Source organism: Acomys minous, assembly GCF_964271855.1.
Source record: "Acomys minous genome assembly, chromosome: 13".
Classification (NCBI taxonomy): Eukaryota; Metazoa; Chordata; class Mammalia; order Rodentia; family Muridae; genus Acomys; species Acomys minous.
The window spans coordinates 13,328,900-13,354,891 of record NC_140495.1 but is presented as its reverse complement, the minus strand read 5'-3'; the positions used below and the strand labels follow the sequence as shown (position 1 = coordinate 13,354,891).

Sequence of the window (25,992 nt, the reverse complement as noted above, 5' to 3'; positions counted from 1 at the left end):
CTCACAGAGATCTGCTTGCCTCTGCCTCCAAAGTGCTGAGATTAAAGGTGAGTGCCACCATGCCCAGCGTTAGGAACACACTTTTAGAAAAACAATGTGGAGCTGGGTTTGGAGGAGCCGGGCATGGTAATGTAAGCCTGTAATCCCAGCACTCAGGGAGGCAGAGGCAGGAGGATGTCTGTGAGTTTGAGGCCAGCCTGGACTACAAAGTGAGTCCAGGACAGAGAAACCCTGTCTCGGAAAAAGAAAAAAGAAAAAGCAAAAACAAAACAAAACAAAAAAATTAACAAAAAGAAAGAGAGAAAGACAATATAGTTTCATTCTCCCATGATGAAGCTAAACCAGGTGGTGCTAAGGAGCAAACACTGGAGTCTAATGCAAAAAACAATAAAGGAACTGTGTACAGTGTGACACCCTCCCCCAAACATGGGCTTCTGATAGCCACCCAGTTGAGCTCCTAGCATCGGAGAACCCATGGATGGCACTCCACTGGCAAAAGGCTTTCCAGACTGCTGCACCTCCAGCTTGCCACAGCCCCACATGTCAGCAGCATTAAGGGCTCTCTCTCTCTTCCTCTCTTTCCATCCCTCTCTCCCCATCCCCCTCTTACTCAGCACTTGGGAGGCAGAGGCAGGTGGATTGCTGTGAGTTCGAGGCCAGCCTGGTCTACAAAGCGAGTCTAGGACAGCCAGGGCTACACAGAGAAACCCTGTCTTGAAAAACCAACCAACCAACCAACCAAACAGGAGGGAGAAAGTGTTGGGGATAAACTAATCAATGACTAGTCAGAGTGTAAGTTTTCCTATACAACATCTTTTCAAAATCAAAAAGAATCCAAAACAAATGTCTACAGCTGGGCATGGCAGCTCACACCCTAATCAGCACTCCAAAGTTGGAAGATCACCAAGTCTGAGGCAGTTCTGGATACACAGAGTTTCAGGCCAGCCTGAACTACAGAGTGAGGCTCTGTCTCAAAGCCACACCCCCATGCACCCACAAAATAAATAAATAAACAAATAAAATTTAAAAGTAAATAAATTACATCTAGAAAACAGCCACCCAAAAGCCTTTATTTTCTTCTCTGCTGCACCAGATCTGTGGTGTTGAACTTAAGACACACTCACTGCCTTCCAGGCTCATAAGCGACACTAAAGGTGGGTTGGTGGTACCCTGCTCTGCTTCATGCCATCCACAGTGCAGGTGAGTAATCTGACAGAGGGCGTAAAAGCACTGCTTCCATCCATACAAAAATAGCTATGTTGGCTCTCAGCTAATACAGGTTTGGGCCTTGGACAAATCCCTTAATAGCTCTAAGCTTCAGGCTTTTCGACCTACAAAATAAATGGTTTTAATAGAGACCTCTATGGATTCCTTTTAACACGGTTCTTCCAGCTCTGTAATTAGCCCTGTATAACACACTGCACTATCCGTGGCAGAAACGGCATGCACCAACAAGTCTGGCTTCCTTTCCTTCTCCACCTACATTTCTATTCCGAACGGGGCAGGACTCTAGACTCGCGTGTGCCGCACATAGAGCCAGTTTCAGTGACTTTGTGGATCAAAAGAAAATGTTCTAATGCCGCGTGTGCCCTTCACTCATGGAAAAGACATTACCCCATGGAGGCTGAATTCCCAGATATTAGTTCTGGGACTTTTAGCAGGGACAGGAGAGATGGTTGCCATACAAGCCCCTCTGGTAAAGGTGGGAGAGCCAACTCCACAGAGCTGTACTCTGACCCTCATACATGTGCCGTGGTACAGTGTGCGCCCCACACCCACCCTTACGTAACACAAACGCGCGGCCCTTCCTTCTCTCCTGGAGGCTGACAAGTCTGTGGATTCTAAGCATGCAGGTTCAGTAATAGTCTCTCCATTCCTCTTTCACAAATTTAGAAAAAAGGATTATGTGAGTTGAGGGGAACGTAGAAATAAACCGCCTGATGGCTGGAGAGTTCATGAGAAAGGAGGCGGGGCTTCGGCCCAACTGGCCGGACCCAGGTGAGCCTGGTATCACAGCCTGGACATGAAGTGGGACAGACGATGAGAACCTCCATGGACACAGACTTCTTTAGCCAGACCTCAGCCACATCCACAGGTTGCTAAGAAGTCCTGCTCCACATCCTCCCGGGCATTAAGGGGAAAGGATTTGCCAAAGAGAAGGACCATGGGGTTTGTTTGTCTTGTTTCTGATAAATACAAGTTCAAAAACAAAAACAACAACAACCACCACCACCACTCAGGAGGCAGTGACAGGCAGATCTCTGAGTTTAAGGACAGCCTCTTCTACAGAGCTGGTTCTAGGACAGCCAAGGCTACACAAAGAAACCCTGTCTTGAAAAACCAATCCCCCCCACAAAATATTCAAGTTATCACAAATAAAGGTTTTTTTTAGTTCTAATTTTAATTAACTAATTAATTAATTTAGAGACAGGGTCCCACTATGTAGCTCTGGCCTGGAACTCACAAAGATCCACCAGCTTCTCCCTCCAGAGTGCTGGGATTAAAGGTTTGTGCCACTATATCTAAGCTAACATGTGATTTAAAAGAAAAACAAAAAACAAAAACACTCGAATATATTATTCTTTTCTGTCACACCCCTCCTTAACTATCCAACAGACTCCCAAGGAATTTAAGTTTAAATATTCCCAAAAGGAAAATTAAATATTCACAGTGAACGTTGAGGGTGTGAGAAGCCTGTGAGTGTTCACACTCACTCTTGCTGGGGAAGAAAGAGGAGACCGTATAGGTAGGGGAGGGTGAGTGCAGCCGCACTGAAGCCCCTTAAATCAAAGTTGCAACCGCGTAACTCTGTCAGGAGCATAGAAACTACAGGTCTAACCCTACTTTTGCTTAATTCAGCCTGTGACCTTGAACTAGCCCTTTCTGGCCTTGGTCTCAACTATTAAATGCAAACTATTGAGGTAGAGCAGTGGATCCCAGTCCCTTTGAAGCCAAGGAACGTAAATAAACTAAGATAAATTTAAAACTGCGCACTGAGACCAAGTGTAGTGGGACATGATTATAAATTCAAGGCCATTCTCAGTTACATAGCAAATCCAAGCCAAGCTCAGAATCCCAAGACCCTGTCTCAAAAAGCCAAACACAAATAGTTGAGCACAGTGCCTCACGAGGCAGAGGCAAGTGGATCTCTGTGAGTTCGAGGCCAGCCTGGTCTACAAAGTAGTCCAGGACAGCCAGGGCTACACAGAGAAACCCTGTCTCAAAAAAAAAAAATCAAAAAAATAAAATAAAGTAAGAAAGAAGCAATAAAACACAAATACCTACTACTCACTGAGCACTTATTATATGAAGTTTGAAGTTTACTAACTAGCTGAATCCTTAGTAATGATGTCCATTTACAGAAGAATAAACTGACTAACATTTAAGGAATTTGAGTTTTGTCAGGTATGAGGTGGCAGAGCCAGGATTCAGATGCAAGCAGAGCCTGTGCCACACTGCCTCTCAGGCCATCAAAAACAGCAAGATTCCCAAGGAAAATACCGCGCAGCGAGAGATTAGAAACACTAATGAATGATTACAAGATGAAAACCAGACAAGGTTGTGCCTGACTTGGAGAATTCTGAGCACTGCAGAGGTCAAGCAACTGCGGAACAGCCTCCAAGTCCAAGCACTGGGAACGACAGTCTCCTCTGGATGTGTGTCATGAGGAGGGGCCCAAAACAGGCAGGACTGGTCCCCTCTACCAGGCAAGCAACCGTCACTGCCCTAACAAAAAACAGGTGGCTTACACTCTCAACAGGATGACCTCGTGACTGCAGACTTGGGTAACTAGGGCATCAGTGAATACAAAGAGGATGCATTGACTCCAAACACATCCTGAAAGGGCAGTGGTTCTCACAATGTGGTTCAGATGGAGACAGCATCACTGGTGAGCTCCGACGGGGCCCATGCCAGACCTATGAATCACAAAGTCCAGGGTGAGCGCTCACGAACAAGGCCACCAGGTGATTCCAATATCCATCAAAGTTTGAGAACCACTACCCTAATAGGTGGGCAGCTGGTTACGAAATCATCACATGCCAGAAAGCCTCTAGCCTGTTCTTTTAGAGCCTGCTTACTTGAAAACCAGTCTGGACTCACTACAAGTTTGAGGAAAGACCATGAGAAACCGAGACAGAGTCTGCAGAGCAGCTGCTGTGAGTAGTAAGATGTAGAGCTGGTGAGCTTGGCCTTTCTGTGGCTCCCTTCACCACCGGGCTCTCACATGCTACCTAGAGCCGTGTCTAGTTCTAAACTAAGCTCTTATGCAGGTCCTTGGAACCCTGGCCTGAAGCTAACAAAGTTACTGAGACTAATACTCTCAATTGGAACGACATTTGAATGATAGAATCATTCCTTTGATTGGACGGAATTTTCCAGGGGTGGGGGGAAACAGACAAGCAACTTCTGCTATAGGTTTCGTATATTCAGCATTTATGTTAAATGCAGAAGCAAAATGTACTGCTTTATGGAAATAAGTATCTGTGACCATATTCATCTACCTTTACAGCTTAAATCTTTTTAAAAATCTTTTTTAGGGCTGGAGAGATGGCTCAGAGGTTAAGAGCACTGACTGCTCTTCCAGAGGTCCTGAATTCAATTCCCAGAAATCACATGGGGGCTCGCAACTACCTTTAATGGGCTCTGATGCCCTCTTCTGGTGTGTATGAAGACACAGCACTCATATACATAAGATGGGTGAATAAATAAATCTTTTAAAAATGTTATTTATCTATTCTGTATGTGTGCATGTTTGTGTGTTTTGGGTTTTGTTTTTGGTTATTTTGAGATAGGGTCTTTCTGTGTTAGCCTTGGCTGTCCCAGACTCACTTTGTAGACCAGACTGGCCTCGAACTCACAGACATCCACCTGCTTCTGCCTCCCGAGTGCTGGGAGGTTTGCACAATCATGCTCGGTATTTGTGTGTTTGTGCACATGTGCCACAGCACACCTGTGGAGGGAAGAGGTCAATTTTCAGGAGTCAGGTCTCTCTCTCTCTCTCTCCATTATGTGGGTCCCAGGGATTGAACTCAAGTCATCCGGCTTGGCAGCAAGCACCTTTACCCAACCAGCCTATCTCCAGTGCACAGCCTAAATCTTAACCTAAATCTTCTTTCTTATTGCTGCTTGTCACTGGTCTCTACTTATCCCAAATGTAACTGCCACAATTCGATCACTCTTCTGCTTCCAAATCTCTCCTGGCCTTGCCATCTGCTGCATCCTTTTGTCCAGCTTATTTTCCTTAATCCTCTTGGTTTCCCTCTCTTAGCTGAGAAGATCGGCCCGTTCTCCAACCACGTCGCTACTCTAATAGAAAACCATTGCTTTCAGGATTGATGAACAGGTTATTACAAGTGTTACACAAAGAATGCGAAATAGCTCATCTAATCCTCACCGATAGGTGTAAGAATCATCTTTATTTTCACATTTGGAAAATTTAAGCTTAGAGCGATAAGTAACTCGCCCAAGGTTACAGCTAGTATCTTAACGTGGGTTCTTCTGTCTCCAAAGCCAAACTCTCAGGTTGTTTTACCCATCCTTGTTTGTTTGTTTGTTTGTTTGTTTGAAACAGGGTTTCTCTGTGTAGCCCAGGCTGTCCTGGTACTCGCTCTGTAGACCAGGCTGACCTCAAGATCCCGCCGGCCTCTGCCTCCCGAGTGCTGGGATTAAAGGCGTGCACCTGACAACCATCCTATTTTACCAGTCTGATTCGAATATGCAGAGAAGAAATGTTTCCATAACCAAATAGCAAATAAAAGCTAAAAGGTGTCTGTGTCTTTCTGTTGTTTTGAAACAGGAAGAGGGAGTGTCACACACAGAGACACTAGGAGCCTTCCAGGCAAGGTCCAACAGGAAAAACCACAGGCAAGGAACATCTCCCCTCCCGAAAGGGGATCCACCTGCCTCAGCGGTGCTCTCAAGGGGCATCCCAGCATGATTCAAAGCACAGGAGGGGGGACTGGCCATTGACACCAGACCGGAATGCTGGTAGGGAACAGGTGGTTAAATATGTCCCTCTCACCGAGCAGTCCTTTAGCCTGGCCTCTAGGACCTTTTAAGGTGTTGGTGGCAGATTGTTTTCCAGTGTGGAGCCGAGTAGTCCACATCAAGATTTCCAGATCCGATTCTAAAGGCGCCAAGACTCCTGAAGAGAAGGCTTAGCGTTTACAACAGCACCGCCAACTTCAAGGAGCACAAAGAAATGACTTTAGGATAAAATAGGACGTTTTAGTGGTGCCCATCGGAATGTGGACTCAGCCACCGCCCCTTCCTCCATAGACTGCTATAAGAACATTTTCTCTAGTCTGTGTGACAGAAAAGGAGGCGGTGACCCCAAGGTCTCCAGCTCTTAGGGCGTCAGCGGCACACCTCTCAATCTCTCCTTCCAATGGCTGAACGCCTGTCCCTTTTTCTCTTCCAACTTGGCCTCAATCCTCCTCTGCGCTTGGCACCGCTCTCTCTCCTAGTCTGTTCCCCTGTAACCTTTCTCCACCCTCAGTCTGCTGGACCACTCTTCCCCTGTCCACACCACCCCTCTCTCCTTCCCGCTCAGACCCTTTCCCTTCAGCCAGCCACCACCCAGACCACGGTACCTTGAGCGTCACGTCGCATAGCTTGCCCTGCCGCCGGATCTCTTCCATGACGCCGTAGCCACGACTAGGCAACTCCGACACGGAGAAATGCACCAAGTCCTCCAGCTCCTCCGCGCCGTCCTCCACCATCTTCCCCGGCCGCCGCAACTGCGCAGGCCTGACCGGCGGGCTTCACATTAACCAGGGCGGGGCAAGGGCGCACGCTGACGGCAGCTCGGAGCGCGAAGCCGGAATCCCACAAGCCCGCGCGGCCGCCGTACTCTGCACCGGAAGTCTCCCTGTACCGCTCCATGGTTCATACATTGCCTTCTTTTTCCCGCAACCTAAACCCCGTCTTTGCATATACAGCTGCTCTAAGCCTTCCAGGTTAACTGACCGCACCTCTGTCTTCTTTGCTCAGCCCTGACTTTACCTGTATTTTCAGCGAAGAAACGTGGACCTAAATTCCACCACTACCCTACTCTACTTCCGGGATCCCTGGAAGCTTCACGTTGCTATGGCGACTGTATACACAGTCGATCGGCTGGCTGTCCAGGTTGCCTTCTGGACTCTCGCAAGTCTCTGCGGTTATAGCTGTCGCTCTATCAGAACGCCACTGCCTCGCGAGGTGAGCAGTGGTCACGCGCCGGTGGGGTTAGGTAAAAGGGAAACCTGGTGGGTATAGCCACCCTGGTTGCTGGCAGTGGCTGAGTTCCAAACTCCTCTTGGCTCCTTTATTTATAAAAAAACAAAAACAAAAAACCGAGCCACCTCTGGAGAGCGCGTTGTCGCTGTGCCCCTTTCAGCGTAATCGCGGCTTAGAGGGACAAGTATTTTCTGAACTAATGTTCCCTAGTCCCACGAGTCTCCACCGGGGACCCACGACTCGCCCTAGACAGAGAGGGCGTGAGGTTGAGTGTCAGAGGTCGGTCACACACTTCAGTCTTCAGTTTTCGAACTGGAGGCATCTTCGATGTCAACACTTCGAGCGGTTCGAGCTGCAGAGGAGGAATTTCCTACAGAGGGGGACGAGAATGGGACAAAGGCCACCTGTCATGCACTCGTTAGGAAAAGATTCCATACACTGGGTGAGAAATAAGAATGTGGCTGGTTTTGCCTGGATGCCAATTTTTGGGTCCATCTCATCGTGTGATACAGTAGGACCCTGTGTGTGAGTTTAGAGGCTGTTGCTTCTTGGGCAGACTTTGTCCCTGATCTAAGTAAGAGCATGGCAGATAGGAACCTCTAGTGCCTATCAGTCATGCATACCACGCCGTGGAATGTTCTTCTACCTCTATTGTCAAGCCTTCGTGGTCTTGATGCATACATATTCTGCCCATTCCCAAGCGCAAAACAAATGAAGAAACACTGTCTCTCAGCACAGAGGTGGCTACTTTATCACATGAGGCGTATCTAAGGATTGTGTTCAAATGACTGGGGGTATTCCATCCAAAGTTCTGAGGGAAGGGAGCACTGCCTAATGGGAGGATGTGTTGAAACTGACCTTGGCTTCTTGTACCTGGAGATCAAGTGTCCTCTCGAGAAGGCTGCAGGTTCAGGTTGTTAGTGTGGAGAGGATGACATCATATGCCTTGGAACTCTCTCAGTAGTGACGGAGGAAGATGGACCCACCTGTGGAGATTCACTCACCCTCTGCTATCCAGCCATGAGTGTCACCACCAACCAACATTTCTTGAGCACCTGCTGTGTGCTGGGCGCTGCTCTGGACCTTGTGGGGGGAATCACAAGAGATAAAAGGCACGGTCCTTGTCCTCAAGCAGCTTGTCATTTGATTTGGGAGCTGAAGCCCACATAAATGAGGCGACATAAAAACGGTAACAAGCAGTATTTCAGTAAGTGCAAAACGGCATGCGGTTGTGATGCGCTGTTGTGTAGTGGGCTCGTGGGAGGAGTGTAGATCGTCGTTGCAGGTTGCGTATGACTCCGGGGATGCTCACCCAGGCATATGACTCCGAGCATGAGCATCCAGAGGGCCTTGGGAAGATCTGATGGGTGACTGCGTGTGCATGTTAGAAATATTAGGGCAGAAAAGGAGGACAGCTCTGGAGAAGCCTTTGAGCTGGCCTGGGAACCTGCTTTCCAGAACATTCTGGATTCTTTGGGGTCCCTTCCAGTGGTTATACTCAATGGCACTGGAATCTTCCTGGGAAGAAAGATGGGCTCTTGGGGTTTGTGTTGGGGAGGGTTTCCCGGGGCTGTAGAAACTGAATATTGAGTAAGAAGCACAGCTCTCTTCTGGAGGTACTATCCCAACACTTGGGAAGCTCAGGCAAGAGGATTATGAGTTCAAGGCCAGCCTGGGCTACACAGTGACACCCGATTTTAAGGAAAACATTTTTAAAAATCATGAACAACAAACCACTTTTCTCTGCTCTCAGTTTCTCAGTAACATAAATCAGAGTCAGTTTGGAACTGAAATCTTCTCTTCAGTTTCCTCAGTTTGTGGTTCACGTTAGAATTGTGTGTGTGTGTGTGTGTGTGTGTGTGTGTGTGTGTGTGTGTGTTTCTAGAAATCAGTTGTGCAGACAAAAATACTCCATCAAGCCATGTTGTTTTCTTACTCCAATATTTTCAGATTAAAAAAACAAAAAATTATGAAAGCTCTAAGCTAGGAAAAGACTTCAGTGAAATAGTGACTTTGGGAATTTAGGAAATTTTCACTCTATGATAGGCAAATGTGGGAGTATTGTATCTGCTTGCTTGCTTTGACAGCCGGAGTGCCTATGATGGGTGATGCTTTCATTTTATCCACTTCATTGAAACTGTAAGCTGGAAGAATAGCACCTGCTTCTATTTCACTTGTTTCTGCGGTATACTTAGCACCATGTGATGATGGCTAGTGTATTTGTAAGAAGAAATGATCCCAAGTTATATCTAGAAATGTGAAAGCCACTAAGACTTTTCAAAGCTAGAGTAATTTTTGTTAGGCAGTACCATTGCACCTCTATTAGAAAAGTTCATGTGGTGGTGGCGTTGGCATCGGCGGCGCACGCCTTTAATCCCAGCACTCGGGAGGCAGAGGCATGTGCATCGCTGTGAGTTCGAGGACAGCCTGGTCCACAAAGAGAGTACAGACCAACCAAGGCTACACAGAGAAACCGTGTCTTGAAAAACCAAACTAAACCAAACCAAACCAACCAAACAAACAAAACAAGATACTTAATCTGTTGGAGGCCAGTCTGGTCTACAAAGCAAGTTCCAGGATAGACAGCCAAGGCTACATAGAGAAACCTTGTCTTGGAAAAACAAAATCAAAAATGGATCCTTAATCTAGACTGATGTAGTTAGCGTGCTGGACACAGGTGTGAAAGAAGGTCTGTTAATGCGGAAAAGGCAGTTGGCTTTAATGTGTTCCAGGCAAGTAAGTCGGGAGAAAGTGGAACACATGAAGCAAAAACTAATGGGCTCATCTTAGATGCACGACCTTTCTGGAAATGTCAGCTAGAAGCAGACTACTAAAAGGGAGCAGTCTTTTTTTCTTTGGATTTCAGTCACGGTGGAGAATGGCAAAGCAGCAGGAAGACAGGAAGCACATGCACTTGGAGTGCAGGGCCCGTGGGTTGCAACTGGTCGCTTGTAGCCCACCCAGGCTGTGCTCCAACTCACAGGGGAGCTGAGGCTGGCCTTGAACCCTGACCCGCCTGCCTCCGTCTGCCAAGTGTTAGGGTTGCAAGCGTGCACTGCCCCGCCAGGCGCTTATTCCTATCTTGACGAATGGCCTCTCCTCTCTGGTTGGTATGTGATGCTGACTGCTAAACATATTGTTCTCCTCTCTCCAGCTAGAATGGGCACTAGAAAAAAGGTCCAAGCGTTCGTCCGCGTCAAGCCCACAGATGACTTTGCTCATGAAATGATCACATATGGAGACGACAACAAAGTAAGGGTTTGCCTTCACTTATCCAGTCCTTCCCTTTGCAGATCATTGGGACCTTGTTTCCCAACAGCCATTTAAGGACCAAAACAGAGGGCCTGGAGAGATGGCTCAGAGGGTAAAGATGCCTGCCACCACGCCTGAGGACCTGAGGTCCAGCCCCTGGATCGGCATGTTGGAAGGAGAGAAGGAACTCCTAAAAGTTGTCTTCTGAGTTTACACACACACTCACAGATACATACATGCATACATACATACATACATACATACATACATACATACATACAATTTTTGACAAAAACACTAAGAGTTATTCATGTGGACTAGAGTCGATCGACTCTAAACCATGCTGCTGGTGAGGAAGTTCTTGAAAGTCTCATCTTTTTTTTTTTTCTTTCTTTCTTTCATTTGTTCATCTGGCAGGAGGTGCACAGGTGTGGAAGTCAGACAGGAGCTTGCAAAACTGTAGACTCGGTTCTGCCCTTCTACCACATGGCACTGGGGAATCAAACTCAGGCTGTTAGGCTTGATGGAAGACCCCTTTCCTTACTGAGCCATGTTGCCAGCCCTTCCAGTAGACATTTTTTTTTTTAATTTTGGTTTTTTGAGACAGGGTTTCTCTGTGTAATCTTGGCTGTCCTGGACTCACTTTGTAGACCAGGCTGGCCTTGAACTCACAGCAATCCCCCTGCCTCTGCCTCCCGAGTACTGGGGTTAAAGATGTGTGCCACCACGCTTAGCTGCAAGTCTAGCTTTTTATAAGATAAAAATATGTTTTTTGTTGTTGTTTTGTTTTTGTTTTTCAAGACAGGGTTTCTCTGTGTAGCCTTGGCTATCCTGGACTTCCCCTGTAGACCAGGCTGGCCTTGAACTCAGAGATCTCCCTGTCTCTGCTTTTTGATTGCTGGGATTAAAGACATTTGCTACCATGCCTGACCTACAAACTTACAGCTGTAGCCGAACAGCCAGGGCCTGAACTAGAACCGTTGTTTCCGATTGCACTGTTACTCCTACCTAATTCAAGGCTCAGTAGTTAAGAACACTTGCTGTTCTTGCAGAGGACTTGTACTTCATTCCCTGTACCCACAAGACAGTTTACAACTGTATGTAACTCCAGTTCCAGGGCATCTGACACCCTTTTCTGGTCTCTGCTGGTACCAGGCACACATGCAGTACACATACATGCATTCATGCAAAACATTCATACATGTTAAAAAAAAAACCTAAAAACTTAAAAAAAAAAAGATTTATTTATGTCAATAACAGGGTTCTGCCTGCATGTATGCCTGCATGCCAGAAGAGGGCACCAGATCTCATTATAGATGGTTGTGAGTCACCATGTGGTTGCTGGGAATTGAACTCAGGACCTCTGGAAGAGCAGCCAGTGCTCTTAACCTCTGAGCCATCTCACCAGCACCCAAAACCTTTTTTTTTTTTTTAAAGACTTCACATGGTATGTTGTCTTTAAGTAAGGCCTCAGTAAGTGATTATTTATTTATTTGATACAGTCTCCCTATGTAGCCCTAGCTGTCCTGGAACTCTCTGTGTAGACCAGGCTGACCTTGAATTCCAGATCCTCCTGATTTAGCCTTTCAGGGGTTGGGATTCAGGTATGTATCACTCACACCTGGCTCCTCCCTTTCTTCCTTCCTCTTTTTTCCCTAGAGCATTGATATTCACTTGAAAAAAGACACTCGGAGAGGAGTTGTCAATAACCAGCAGACAGACTGGTCATTCAAGTTGGATGGAGTTCTTCATGATGCCTCCCAGGACTTGGTTTATGAGACAGTCGCCAAGGAAGCAGTTTCTCAAGCCCTTGATGGATACAATGGTAATTTAATCAATTGTTATTTTATCTAGCACTGTGAGGAACCCCTCTTGGAGGAAGAGGTACAAGAGGTTCTCTATCCCGAATAAAATAAAACTTAAGAACATCTCTAAACATTGTATACTTACTTACTTGTCAGTCTGTGATTTAACGGTAGAACATACATTTTCTTGGGAACATTGTAGGAATGGCTCCATCCAGTCTCTTAGTTCTTACCTTTGTTGGGTTTTTAGAAGACCCTGGCTTCACCAGGCATGATGGCACACACCCTTAATCCCAGGACTCGGGAGGCAGAGGCAGACAGATCTCTGAGAGTTCCAGGTCAGCCTGGTCTACAAAGTGAGTCCAGGACAGCCAGGGCTCCAGGGCTCCATGGAGGAACTCTGTCTTGAAAAACATAGGAAGAAGGAGAAGAAGAAGAGGAGGAGGAGAAAGAGGAGGAGGAAGAGGAGGAGGAGGAGGAGGAGGAGGAGGAGGAGGAGGAGGAAGACCCTAGATTTTCATAGGTCTTAAATAGTCAACTATAGTCTTGGGTGTGTATTCAAATCTCAGTCTCACTATGTGGCTCTGTCTGCCTAGAACTCACTGTGTAGACCAGACTGAGTTCTGCTCTTAGAAATACACCTATGTCTGCCTCTGCCTCCTAAATGCTGGGATTAAAGGCAACAATGCCCAGCCTAAAAGCAGCTTTATTGGGAATTTTTAATGAACTTATTCAAAGATTATTTTAAGGTTTTTATTTTGGTTTGGTTTTTTTTTTGAGACAAGGTCTCACTGTGTAGTTTGTTTGTTTGTTTAGTTTTTTTTCCCGAATTGACAGAGTCCAGGACAGCCAAGGCTACACAAGGAAACCCTGTCTTGAGAAACAAAAACAAAAACAAAAAAGTTGATGGGGCTAGAGAAATGGCTCATCACTTAAGAGCACTGGCTGCTTGCTCTTCCAGAGGACCCAGGCTCAATTCCCAGCACCCACTAGGCAGTTCACAACCATCTGTAACTCCATTTCTAAAGGGGTCCAATATCCTCTTTCGTTTTCTTTGGATACCAAGCACGCACATGATCCACAGGCAAAACACCCATACATTTGAAAAGAACTTTAAAGCAAAACAAAACAAAACCCCAGCACCCTGATAGTGTGACATAGCAGCAAATTCCTGTAATTTCAGCCCTGGAAGTGGAAGCAGGAGACTAAGGAGTCATCCTCAGCTATCTACCAATTGGGTGGCAGCCTGAGCTACATGTGGTCCTGTCTAAAAATAAAAAAGCTTTAAAAAATAAAAATAAAGTTGCCATTTGTAGACTTTGCCATCTGGTGGCTGATCAGAATAGTCTCTAGTTTGCAAGGCTTCTGTTAGTTGCTTGGTATTAGGTGTCAAACCCAGAACTCATAAATATTGAGCACATGTTCTACACATAGCTCTGAAAGTTTTAGGCTTTTCTTTTCTTTTTTTGTTTTTTGTTTTTTGTTTGTTTTGTTTTGTTTTTCTTCCGAGACAGGGTTTCTCTGTGTCGCCTTGGCTGTTCTGGACTCACTTTGCAGACCAGGCTGGCCTCGAACTCACAGAGACCCACCTGCCTCTGCCTCCCGAGTTCTGAGATTAAAGGGGTGCGCCACCACTCCAGCTAGCTTTAGGCTTTTCTATAGGAAAGTGCATGGAAGAGCCAGGCATGCTTGTCCATGCTTGTAAATCCCGCACCTGCACTTGGGAGGTGGAGGCAGGAGGATCAGGAATGTGAGAATAGTTTGGATTATACAGCCAGACCCTCTTTTGTTTCCGAAAGACAGTGAATCTAGATTCCCAGCACTGCAGTGGATTCTGCCTGTGGTCCCCGCTGATGTTTTCATGATTCCCTAAGAGGCTATGGCCTGGAGATAACGATGGGGGAATTGAGAACGAGGGAACTAAACAGTCTCAGGCACTGGGTGCTACAGAGCTACAGAAGGGCTGTGAATCCCAGCTGAAGTGACTTCAGGGCTCAGTAGCAGTGGGCTCATTGCTGTTTCCTGCTCCAACCCAGATGCTGAATTAGGACAACTCATCTAAAACCTACTGCCAATCCCAGTGCTGTGAAGCAAAGGCAACCACAGGGCCTAGTGGAGCCTCACCAGGTCTGCCATGTAGACTCACATAAGCAGTCTTTGGAGTAGGTCCAATTCTAGAGGAAGGAGTTATAAGAGTCCATGGTGACAATGGTTTGTGTGAGAGATGATGATGATGATGATGATGATGATGATGATGATGATGATGATGTTGTTGTTGTAAAAGTACAAATGAAAGTCTTCCCAGGGTAGGCAGTGGGGCATAGGTCATGGCCCAGTCATGGTGGTCCATTTCTGGAAGTGGCAAGGTACTAACGAGGAGCCTTGTAGTCTATAAATCATTCTCTTAGCAAGGTCCAGGGTCACAGGGTGGCCATCCGGCACATGGGCAGTGGAAGCAGGTGGATCAGGAGTTCACGTCATTCTTGGATACATAGCTTGATGCCAACATGGCCCACACCTTTACGCCCAGCACTTGAGAGGCAGAGGCAGATGGATTGCTGTGAGTTCAAGGCCAGCCTGGTCTACAAAGCAAGTCTAGGACAGCCAGGGCTGTTACACAGAGGAACCCTGTCTTAAACAAACAAACAAGACAGCAATACTCTTTCTAGAAACTTATCTCTTTGGGGTGTCTCTTGATAGCTCTCAAACACATGCAGGTTGTGGTCTTAAGAAGGATTGGCGTCAGCCGGGCGTGGTGGCGCACGCCTTTAATCCCAGCACTCGGGAGGCAGAGGCAGGCGGATCGCTGTGAGTTTGAGGCCAGCCTGGTCTACAGAGTGAGTCCAGGACAGCCAAGGCTACACAGAGAAACCCTGTCTCGAAAAACCAAAAAAAAAAAAAAAAAAAAAAGAAGGATTGGCGTCTAATGCTCCAATGCCCTCCTATTCTTTACAAGAAAGCTTGCAGCCATGATGTTCCCTCGCCCTAGGACCAGATCATCTGGGAACAGGGAAGCAGGGGCTTTGTGTAGGTGACACACTGGGTGTGCATGGTCATGTTGTAACTGTTTATGTCCCCGCTTCCCCGTGTACTTGCTCTCTTCCATGGTGGAATTCCCGATGTCTTTGGATGGTTCCACTGGCCACCTTCTCAGCAAGAGTCCCAGATGGCACCAAAGATGTTAAGGATATGTGGCTTGTCCATAGAGTGATTTCTCTGAATGTCACTCAGACGTATTTGAAATGCTTGCAGGTACCATCATGTGTTATGGGCAGACGGGAGCTGGCAAGACATACACCATGACGGGAGCAACTGAGAACTACAAGCAGCGGGGAATTCTCCCCCGGGCCCTGCAGCAGGTAGCATGGGCCTGTGGCTGGGATGCCACACAACCACCCTCTTCTCCACCACACATGCAGCCAACTCCAGGCTGCCAACTAGAGACAGTGGGTCCATCCCTCAAGTGAGCTACAGCTGACACTGGTTTTGGAGACAGGACACTATGACTGGGCTTGGGGTAGAGTCAGAGTCCTCAGGAAACTCAGTCTTTGATTTTCCCTGACCCTGTTACCTTCTTTGTGAAGGAAGGAGCAGGCATGGTAATCAGACTCCTCTGTTCCCATGGTCTGATGCTGTAACTAAGGATTCAGAGGTCCTAATCATGCGCTTTGCTGGTTTTTTTTTTTTTGTTTTGTTTTTCGAGACAAGGTCTCTCTGTGTAGCCTTGGCTGTCCTGGACTCACTTTGTAGACCAGGCTGGCCTCGAACTCACAGCGATCCACCTGCCTCTGCCTGGTTTTAATGAAGGGAATGTGGCTCTTTCAGAACTTCCTTATTGCCTTGCTGTGGCTTCTTCCATTCAGTAGCTCCTGAAAGAACAAAGGCAAAAGGCAGGCCATGACTGAGTCTTTAGGACTGTCAGCCATGACTATGGGAAATGAAACAGAAGACTGGACAGAAGGGCCTTCCTTTGGGACCTGCTAACCCAGGTTTTGGTTAGAGGTAGAATGCAAAAAGCCTTTCTTCCAAAGTGTTTTGTGACTCCGATCCACCAATGCTCCATTTCTCTGAAGTAATATGCTTACTAGCCCAACATCAAAGTGTCCGAATCTCAAGGCTGAGAGTGTAACTCACTTTTTAAGGGGCTTGTAGAGCATGCACAAAGCGCTGGCTTTGATCCCTAGCACTGGGGGGCGGGGGGGAGGGGGGAAGGAGGGGAGAGAAGCATAGTGGTAAGGGTTACAATCAGGGAAGTGGAGGCAAAAGGATCAGAAGTTCAAGGTCATCTTTGTTTGTTTCTGGTTTTTTGAGACAGGGTTTCTCTGTATAGCCTTGACTGTCCTGGACTCATTTTGTAGACCAGGCTGGCCTCGAACTCACAGCGATCTGCCTGCCTCTGCCTCCTGAGTGCTGGGATTAAAGGCGTGCGCCACCACGCCCGGCGTAAGGTCATCTTTGGTTACGTTGAGAATTCCAGACCAACTTGGGTCACATGAGACCCTGTCTCAAAACTAGCTGGATATGGTGGGGTGCACCTACATGTAATCCCAGTACTTACAAAGACTGAAGCGGGAAGATGGTGAGCTAGATAAATAACTGGGCTGCATTCTTAACTCCAGCTAGCCTGGGACACAGTGTAGAAACTGCCTCAAAAGCAAACAACCAACCCAAACCAGTAAAACCCAAAAGCTGATAATCCTACCCACTAGACTAACGATAATAGCTGTTGTTGAGACCATCACATCAGCCTGACGAGAATGGTCCCCTCCACTCGCTGGTGCCCTCTGCTGAGGGAAGACATGGGCTGACACCAAGTAGTTAGCTTTGGAGTTGTACTCTTGGTGACGACTGTGGTCCAATTCCCGCCCAGGTTTTTAGGATGATCGAAGAGCGCCCTACACATGCCATCACTGTGCGTGTTTCCTACTTGGAGATCTACAATGAGAACCTGTTTGATCTTCTGTCCACTCTACCCTACGTTGGACCCTCAGTCACGCCAATGACCATCGTGGAGAACCCTCAAGGGGTCTTCATTAAGGGATTGTCAGTCCACCTCACAAGTCAAGAGGAGGATGCATTCAGCCTCCTCTTTGAGGTGAGATAAGAGTCTCCTCCCTTCCCTTCCTCCTTCCCTCCCTCTCTCCTCCCTCCCTCCCTCTTTCTCTTCCTCCCTTTCCTTGTCTTCCTCTTCCCTACCGTTTTCACAGTTTATTTTTTATTTTTCATTTTTTTGAGACAGGGTTTCTCTGTGTAGTCTTGGCCATCCTGGACTTGCTTTGTAGACCAGGCTGACCTCGAACTCATAGCTATCCACCTGCTGGGATTAAAGGCATGTGCCACCATACCCAGATTTCATAGTTTTTTTTTATTTACCTTGTCAATCAGAATGAAAATTCTTATGTGCTTATATAGAAATCTTAGTGTTGAATAAGAAGAACCAAAATTCCTAAGATGTTTTTCATTTAAAGTAACAAAAACATATTATAGATCATGTCCTTCTAGTCCTTTCTTTCTGTGAGATTGTTTTTTGTTTGCAGTGCTGGAGACTGTGCAGAGGGCTTCATACTTCTAGATAAGTCCTCTGTCACCAAACTATACTCCCAGCCTCTTTTTACTTTTTAAACCATTTTAGCCAGGTGTGGTGGTGAATGCCCTTGATTCCAGCACTCCAGAGCCAGAGGAAGATAAATCTCTGTGAATTCAAGGCCAATCTGGTCTACAAAGTGAGTTCCAAGACAGCAGGGCTGTTACACAGAAAAACCCTGTTTTGAAAAGCTAAATAAACAAACAAATGCATTTTACCTGGGGCAGTGGTGGTGCATGTCTTTAATCTCTGCACTCAGGAGACAGACACAAGTAGATCTCAAAGTTTGAAGCCAACCTGGTCCACAGAGTGAGTTTCTAGGACAGCAAGGGATACACAGAAGAACCATGTCTCAAAAAATTAAAAAATAAATCAAGGGGGCTGGAGAGATGGCTCATTGGTTAAGAGCACCAGCTGCTCTTCCAAAGGTCCTGAGTTCAATTCCCAGCAACTACATGGTGGCTCATAACCATCTATACTGTGATCTAATGCCCCTTTCTGTCATGCAGGCAAGCACTGTATACATAATAAATAAATAAACAAAGATACATATGTAAATGTTCATAGCAGCATTATTCATAGCCACCAAAGATTGTCACCCACAATATCTGTTAGCCAGTGAATAGATAAACATCTCTAACAGTGGAAAATTGTTGAGCAATAAAGGGCAACGGTGTGGGAAGCACAAACACATGATAATGTGCTTGTTCTACAGCATAAATAACCCCTGGAAACATTCTAGCCGTCAGCCACAGAAGGCCTCACACTGAGGGAAGTCCATAACAGCCACAGAAAGAGCCAGAAAGTAGCTCAGTGGCTGCTGGGGGAAGGGAGTGGAAAGGGGCAATGCATGGGCCAGGGAGCTTTTGGGGTGATGTAGCAGTTCTAAAATAGGATTGTGACAATGTTGCACAATTCTATATATTTACTAAAAATCACTCCATTACAAAAAATAAAACTGCCTTTTATGGTATATAATTCATGATAGTCAGGGGTAATGGTGTACCCCGAGAATCCTAGTACTTAGGAGGCAGAGACAGGTGAATTTAAGAATCTATGGCCAACCGGTGCTACACAGAAAGATCAAACAAACAAAAATCATAATTAACAAAACTTTTTCTTAAAAGTCACATTGTGGAGCTGAAGAGATGGTTCAGCAGTTGTTGTTTGTTTTGTTTTTGTTTTTGTCTATTTGAGACATGGTTTTTTTGTGTAGGTTTGGCTGTCCTGTACTCACTTTATAGACCAGGCTGGTCTCAAACTCACGAAGATCCACCTGTCTTTGCCACCCGAATGCTGGGATTAAAGCATGCACCACCATGCCTGGCTTTTGGTTTTTTGTTTTTGTTTTTGTTTTTTTTTTTTTGCTTTTTTGTTTTTGTTTTTGTTTTTTTGGAGATGGCTCAGCAGTTAAGGGCACTGACTGCTCTTCCAAAGGACCCAGGTCCAATTCCCAGCACACACATGGCAGCTCACAGCTGTCTGTAACTCCAAGATCTGACACCCTCAGACAGACATGCAGGCAAAACACCAATGCATATAAAATAAAGGTAAATTAGTTTTTTGTTTGTTTGTCTGGTTGGTTGGTTTTTGCAGACAGGGTTTCTCTGTGTAACAGTTCTGACTATCCTGGACTCACTTTTGTAGACCAGGCTGGCCTCGAACTCACATCGATCTGCCTGCCTCTGCCTCCCAACTGTTGGGATTAAAGGCTAGGCTCTTTCTTTCTTTAGATTTTTCTTTCTTTCTTTCTCTCTTTCTTTTTGAGTCAGGGTTTCTCTCTGTAACAGCCTTGGCTGTCCTGGAACTCTTTGTAGACCAGTCTGTCCTGGAACTCACAGAGATCCGTCTGCCTCTGCCTCCTGAGTGCTGGGATTAAAGGGGTGTGCCACCACTCCCAGCTTTTCTTTTGGTTTTTCGAGACAGGTTTCTCTGTGTAGCCTTGGTTGTCCTGGATTCACTTTGTAAACCAGGCTGGCCTCGAACTCATAAAGATCCACCTGCCTCTGCCTCCCAGAGTGTTGGGATTACAGGTGTGCAGCACCACACCCATCTGTTCTGAACATTTTAAGCCTCTTTCTTTCTTCCTTCCTTTCTTTCTTTCTTTCGTGTTTTATTTTATTTTAAATCTATGGGTTCTTTACCTGCCATTTGCATTCAGGGTCCACTGAAGTCAGAAGAGGCATAGGAACTGGAGTTAGACCATTGTGAGCTGCCATATGGGTCCTGGGAATTGAACCTGAGACCACTGGAAGAGTAGCAGTGCTCTTAACTGTTGAGCCATCTCTACAGCCCCCACCTTAAACCTTTTAAAAATTTTTTATTAAATATTTTTACATATGCATTTATATTATTACACATATATACAATAAACTACCTGCAGCAAGAAAGAACCAGGAATCAGGAACTATATACATGTTACATTCATAGTGTTTTGGCTATTTGTATTTGGCAGCCTTAAAGAGAACATCTGTCCTTACTTGGTGAATCTAAAATTCTGAATGTAAATCAATATCTATCATATTTCATCATTCTCAACTTAAAACATCTATCTAGACCTAAAATCATCTTAACCCCTAAACAACTAAACTTAATTGCAAAACTAAACTGGTCTTCAATCCCATCAGAGACTTGAGAAGGAATAAAATTAATTACCTGAGTAGATAGGAAGTACAGGTTAGCAGCTTTCAAAGTGAGAAAATGACAGAGAAACTTTTTTGCCTGAACAGTCACCCAAAATTCTCTTTAACATTGGAGCATCATCTTCAACCTTCTGGCCCAATATATCTGACAGACATATTTGTGAGGCAGGAATTATTGAGGACGTGCTTACCCTGTCTTGGCAGAGCTTGGCCATCGACTTTTCCTACATCCAAACTTGCCCTTTTTTAGGCAGAATTCTGTCTGTGGTAGAAACAAGAACATTTTGCCCAGTTGCTTGTTTGCCACAACTGAAGCTATCTTTATAAGGAGGTTCTTTGATGCTCATCATCTTGTTTGTTGCCAGGAGTTAATCTGTCTCATTGTGAATCTCTCTCTCTCTTTCTCTCCCTCTCCCTCTCTCTCTCCTGAGACAGGGTTTCTATGAGCTCTGCCTGTCCTGGAACTCACTCTGTAGTCCAGGCTGTCCTCAAACTCATGGAGATCCACCTGCCTCTGCCTCCCAAGTGCTGGGATTAAAGGTGTGTGCCACCACCGCCTGGAGTGAATCTCTCTTTGAAATAATAAAAACATCTTTAAATGCCATATTCTGTATGTCTCTGAGGTTTTTGAAGACCTTATCTAACACCTTAAGCCTCTTAATTCTTCTTCTTCTTCTTCTTCTTCCTCCTCCTCCTCCTCCTCCTCCTCCTCCTCCTTCTTTTCCGAGACAGGGTCTCTCTGTGTTAGCCTTGGGTGTCCTGGACTCACTTTGTAGACCAGGTTGGCCTCGAACTCACAGTGATCCACCTGCCTCTGCCTCCCGAGTGCTGGGATTAAAGACATGTGCCACCATGCCCGGCCAACCCTCTTAATTCTTACTGTGTCTCACTTTTCAGAAAACATCAGTTTGGGGCTCAGTGGTTAAGAGCACTGTCTGCTCTTCCAGAGGTCCTGAGTTCAATTCCCAGGAACCACATGGTGGCTCATAACCATCTGTACCCTCTAATGCCCTCTACTGGTATGCAGGTGTACATGCAGATAGAGGAGTCAAATACATAAAATAATATATTAAATCTAAAAAAAAAGAAAGAAAGAAAAGAAAACATCAGTTTGCCCACTTTACCCCAAATACCAGTGGTGAAAAAACAGGACAAACTCCAGTTAGTTTCCATTTTATTAATTTTTAAAAGACATTGCCCAGAAGGCGCAGATGATCATGATGGTATAAATGTTGGAAAATGACTAATACATTGTCTCATACATTTCCCTTCCTCCTTAGGGAGAGACCAACAGGATCATTGCCTCCCACACAATGAACAAAAATTCATCCAGGTCACACTGCATTTTCACCATCTACATGGAGGTAGGTGCAAGTTCTTTGTTCAGCCTGAGAAGGACTGGTGACTCCTGTGGGTGCCACCCAGCCAGAAGGTCCTCCCGGTGCATTCTAAAGTCTATTTGGATATTTTTGTAGGCCCATTCTCGGACCTTATCAGATGAAAAGTATATCACTTCCAAAATCAACTTGGTAGATCTGGCAGGCTCAGAGAGGCTCGGCAAGACAGGGGTAAGTCTTGTCAACTTACAGGAGTGGTGCAGCTTGTTAAGAGGCCACGGGCTCTGTGGCATAGAGCCTGGGTACATGCGCAGCCCACACTGGCTGCTTGAGGACAGCCAGGTGAGGTGGACTGCAGTAAGGAAGAGTTGTTGGAGGTACAGTAGCAGCTACTGGCGGTAGTTTGTATTCCATGAGGCTTCTCTAACCATTACGTGAGATGATTCTCCTTAACACAGTGCCTATGTTGGAAACAAGCCTGGGGTTTAGTGAAAGTAAACTGGCAAGTAAGCTTTCACTTTTGAGAACGGGTACATTGCTTCATTCAAGTAACAAGCACACCAGGCAGTGGTGGTGCACGCCTTTAATCCCAGCAATTGGGAGGCAGAGACAGGTGGATCTCTGTGAGTTCAAGGCCAGCCTGGGCTATAGAGTTGAGTTCCAGGACAGTCAGGGCTGTTATACAGAGAAACCCTGTCTCGAAAAACAACAACAACAACAACAACAACAAAAAGTAACAAGCACTTCCAACCAAAAATATGGTAGGTTTTTATGCTAACAAGAGTGCTGTGTCCTTTCTCGTTTGGCTGGGGTCTGATCTCACAGTCTTTAGTGACTAGCTAGTTTTGAAAACTAGTGCAAAAGAATTGAAGGAAGTGTCAGCCTCTCTGGGTCTTCAAGTTTTGAAAGTACAGCAGGGGCTTTGTGTAAACAGTTTTACCCAGTAGGGAGACTACAGTGCATCATGAAGGCTTCACTCTTGTGAACATTCTTCTGACAGAAAAGATCTGTGTTCTTTGTAATTGTTCCTTGCCTATATTCAGTAAGTGCCCAGTAAACGTTCCACATTGGTTTGGCATTTCTCTGTGTATGGATATGAGATTTCACAGGCATATTTAATTTCAATTAAAATGTATTTTTGCAAAAGTATTTAACGCAAAATTTCAGGAGTATTTAGATAAGCATTTGGGGGCTGGAGAGATGGCTCAGTGGTTGGGAGCACTGACTGTTCTTCCAGAGGGCCCGGGTTCAATTCCCAGCACCCACATGGCAGCTCACAACTGTCTGTAACTCCAAAATCTGATATCCACAGACATACATGCACATAAAATAAGAACGAATAAATTAGATAAGCATTTGGATGTGAATATCCACAGGCTTACTTGCTCAGGTATCTCATGTACATTTATAGCACGTAAGCACATATAAATATTCATGTATTGGTTTGGTGGTTTTTTGTTTGTTTGTTTTGTTTTGTTTTGAGACAGGGTTTCTCTGTATAACCCTGGCTGTCCTGAACTCTCTCTGTAGACCGGGCTGACCTTGAACTACAGAGATCTGCCCGCCTCTGCCTCCCGAGTGCTGGGATTAAAGGTGTGCACCACCTGTAAACCAGAAAGGGTAGGCAATCTTAATTAATAGGTAGCCTTGCCACTCTGTCCAGAGTGACCGGACATTTTGTTTGCAGTCAGAAGGTAGAGTCCTAAAGGAAGCCACCTACATCAACAAGTCGCTGTCGTTCCTGGAGCAGGCCATCATTGCCCTTGGGGACCAGAAGCGGGACCACATCCCTTTCCGGCAGTGCAAGCTCACCCATGCCCTGAAAGACTCCTTAGGTGAGGGTGTGCTTGGTCCTCAGAGAGGAGGGGGTCTGTGTCCTGGGGAGGACTAGGCCTGGCTCCTCTGCCAGGAATCAGACAATCACTTTGACCCAGGGGAATGAACCTGTGGCTCTTTAGAAGTGATGTCAGTCAGACACACAAGACACGCCTTCTTACATTCTTGCTGTTCACGCCTTAGAATCTCTACTCACACTTTTGCCTCTGCTGAGATTTTCTCTTTCCCCTTTACCCCTAAACTGTTGGGCAGAAACCTTTGTGGCCTTGAAGACCCAGGATAAGGTCCTTTCCTATCATTTCCCCCTTTCCTTTACATCTTCCAGGACACAACAGTGGGAGCCACCTTGCCATCCTCACCTGTTTATGGCTTTGCAGGGCCTAATGACACAGTTTCTGGTCATTAGCCCTGTGACGCCATGAGCAAATCCCTAGCTCATACCTTTGCTCCTGTGTTCTCTTTGCTGTTTTCTCTTGGTTCCTTTTGTGTCCATCACATGGTCTCCCACCAGCCCTGCCCCATTCTTACCTCTCTGTCTCTTGCCTTCTAGACTCATGCAGACTAGGGTTGTCTCCTCTGCCTCTAAGTCAACATGGACTGTTAAAACAAAGCACCGTCGTCTGGAGGCCTAGATGACAAACATGATTCTCTAGTTATATAGACTGGGAAAGCTAAGATCAAGGTACTGATGGATTCAGGTCCTGGCTTGCCGATGGCCACTTCTTGGCCATATCCTCATGTAGAGAAAAGGAAATGGCTCTGGGTTTTCTTTCTTACCAAGACAGTTACCCCATCATAGGGGCTGCATACACAAGACCTTATCTAAAAGTAATTATCTCCCAAAGGCCCCACTGCAAACATATCAAAGTAGGTGTTTGGAGTTAGAATTTTGGAGGTTCTGAATTTTGTGGGCATTGAGTCCATAACAGAACCCTGTCAATCCTAAAGGAGTCTCTCATGTTGCTTTCTGCAGGGGGAAACTGCAATATGGTCCTTGTGACAAACATCTATGGAGAAGCTGCCCAGTTAGAAGAAACGGTACGTAGAGACAGTCATTGCAACCTGTCTAGGGCAGGTGGGTTGCAAGGGAGGTATACACATTAAAGAACCCTAAATAAAGTAGGTTTGGAAAAGGTGAAGCCTACGGTTTCTCCCCATGGGTGCTGGGGGTGGGGGCGGGGTGGGGGTGAGGTGGGAGTGGGGGTGGGAATAGGGGTGGGGGTGGGGTGGATAAGGTTGTATCCAGACTTGCTCAGATGATGCACTATGCATGGCATTGCCAGAAATGCGGGGGACAAATCTGAGCCACAACTGCTGACGGTGACAGAGGCCAGGATCCAAACACCAGGCAACGTATTATATAAAGAAATTAAGCCGGGCGTGGTGGCACACGCCTTTAATCCTAGCACTCTGGAGGCAGAGGCAGGCAGATCACTGTGAGTTCGAGGCCAGCCTGGTCTACAAAGTAAGTCCAGGACAGCCAAGGCTACACAGAGAAACCTTGTCTCAAAAAAATAAAAATAAAAATAAAAATAATAAAAATAAAAAGAAGGCTAACCGGGCTGGAGAGATGGCTCAGCCAATAAAATCTAGGCTTACAACCAAAAATATAAGAAAGTTAAACCTTGGGGCTTATACAAGATGGGCATAGTGAGGGCAGTTTTGTGAGGACAAAGAACATGTTTTCAGGGTGCTGTTTGTATGAGGTGAATGGTTCAGTATTGAGGCATCAGAGCCCTCTGTAAAAAGAGAAGCCCTGGCCCTCTGTCATGTCAGTGTCCTGGGTGGAAGAGACCTTCAGAAGAGGCCAGGGAGGGGAGAGGACTTTTCCCCCCTTAAGCTTAGTAGGCACTGAGCTGGGTGGCATTAAAATATTGGCAGCAGGATGTACAAGTGTTCCTGGTAGAGGAGCCAACAGGACTGAAAATGTGACTCTTGCCAGGAACGTCTTGCCTACAGGTGGGCTTAAGAAAGAGAGAACAGAAAAGTGCAGGGCTTAGATGGGTCTGGCTAGGCGGGGCCTTGGCTGCTCTCCTGCACATGGCTGGAGCCATGACAGAGTTTGAAGAGGGGAGAGCCACAGACACTGGTAAGACTCAGAGAATCCAGTGGACACAGGTGGCTAAAGGGGGGCATTCATGAAAATGTCAGACGGGAATGAGTGCTCGGCACAACAACAGGTGGATCCACTCCTGGCTGGCCTTCCCTCTCTCCTTTAAAGTACCTTTGTCTTAAGACAGGTTTGGAAAACAGCCCTTTGACTGTGGCAAATGTTGAAGGGGAGCTTCAGCTATCTGGAGAATTGACTTAGGTGCAAT

The 25,992-nt window shown here is 46.2% G+C and overlaps 2 protein-coding genes across 9 annotated transcripts in view; one reads left to right on the top strand and one right to left on the bottom strand.

The window, feature by feature from the left end:
• The window catches only part of KLHL18 (kelch like family member 18), a 47,393-nt gene extending 40,598 nt beyond the window's left edge, over window positions 1-6,795 (bottom strand). For both annotated transcript variants that reach the window (XM_084752678.1, XM_084752679.1), the window contains exon 1: window positions 6,594-6,795. In XM_084752678.1, the coding sequence (XP_084608804.1) occupies window positions 6,594-6,722 (129 nt within the window). In that variant the 5' untranslated portion in view covers window positions 6,723-6,795. The remainder of the gene's footprint in view (window positions 1-6,593) is intronic.
• Window positions 6,796-6,939: 144 nt separating this feature from the next.
• The window catches only part of KIF9 (kinesin family member 9), a 56,257-nt gene continuing 37,204 nt past the window's right edge, over window positions 6,940-25,992 (top strand). The window contains exons 1-10 of one of the 7 annotated variants that reach the window (XM_084752625.1): window positions 6,940-7,200; window positions 8,183-8,425; window positions 10,373-10,470; window positions 12,130-12,295; window positions 15,528-15,634; window positions 17,146-17,370; window positions 21,782-21,865; window positions 21,977-22,069; window positions 23,526-23,673; window positions 24,648-24,712. In XM_084752625.1, the coding sequence (XP_084608751.1) occupies window positions 8,389-8,425; window positions 10,373-10,470; window positions 12,130-12,295; window positions 15,528-15,634; window positions 17,146-17,370; window positions 21,782-21,865; window positions 21,977-22,069; window positions 23,526-23,673; window positions 24,648-24,712 (1,023 nt within the window). In that variant the 5' untranslated portion in view covers window positions 6,940-7,200; window positions 8,183-8,388. Of the gene's footprint in view, window positions 7,201-7,234; window positions 7,661-8,179; window positions 8,426-10,372; window positions 10,471-12,129; window positions 12,296-15,527; window positions 15,635-17,145; window positions 17,371-21,781; window positions 21,866-21,976; window positions 22,070-23,525; window positions 23,674-24,647; window positions 24,713-25,992 lie in introns of those variants that run through there. The other 6 variants (XM_084752629.1, XM_084752626.1, XM_084752624.1 and 3 more) reach the window with 6 other exon arrangements.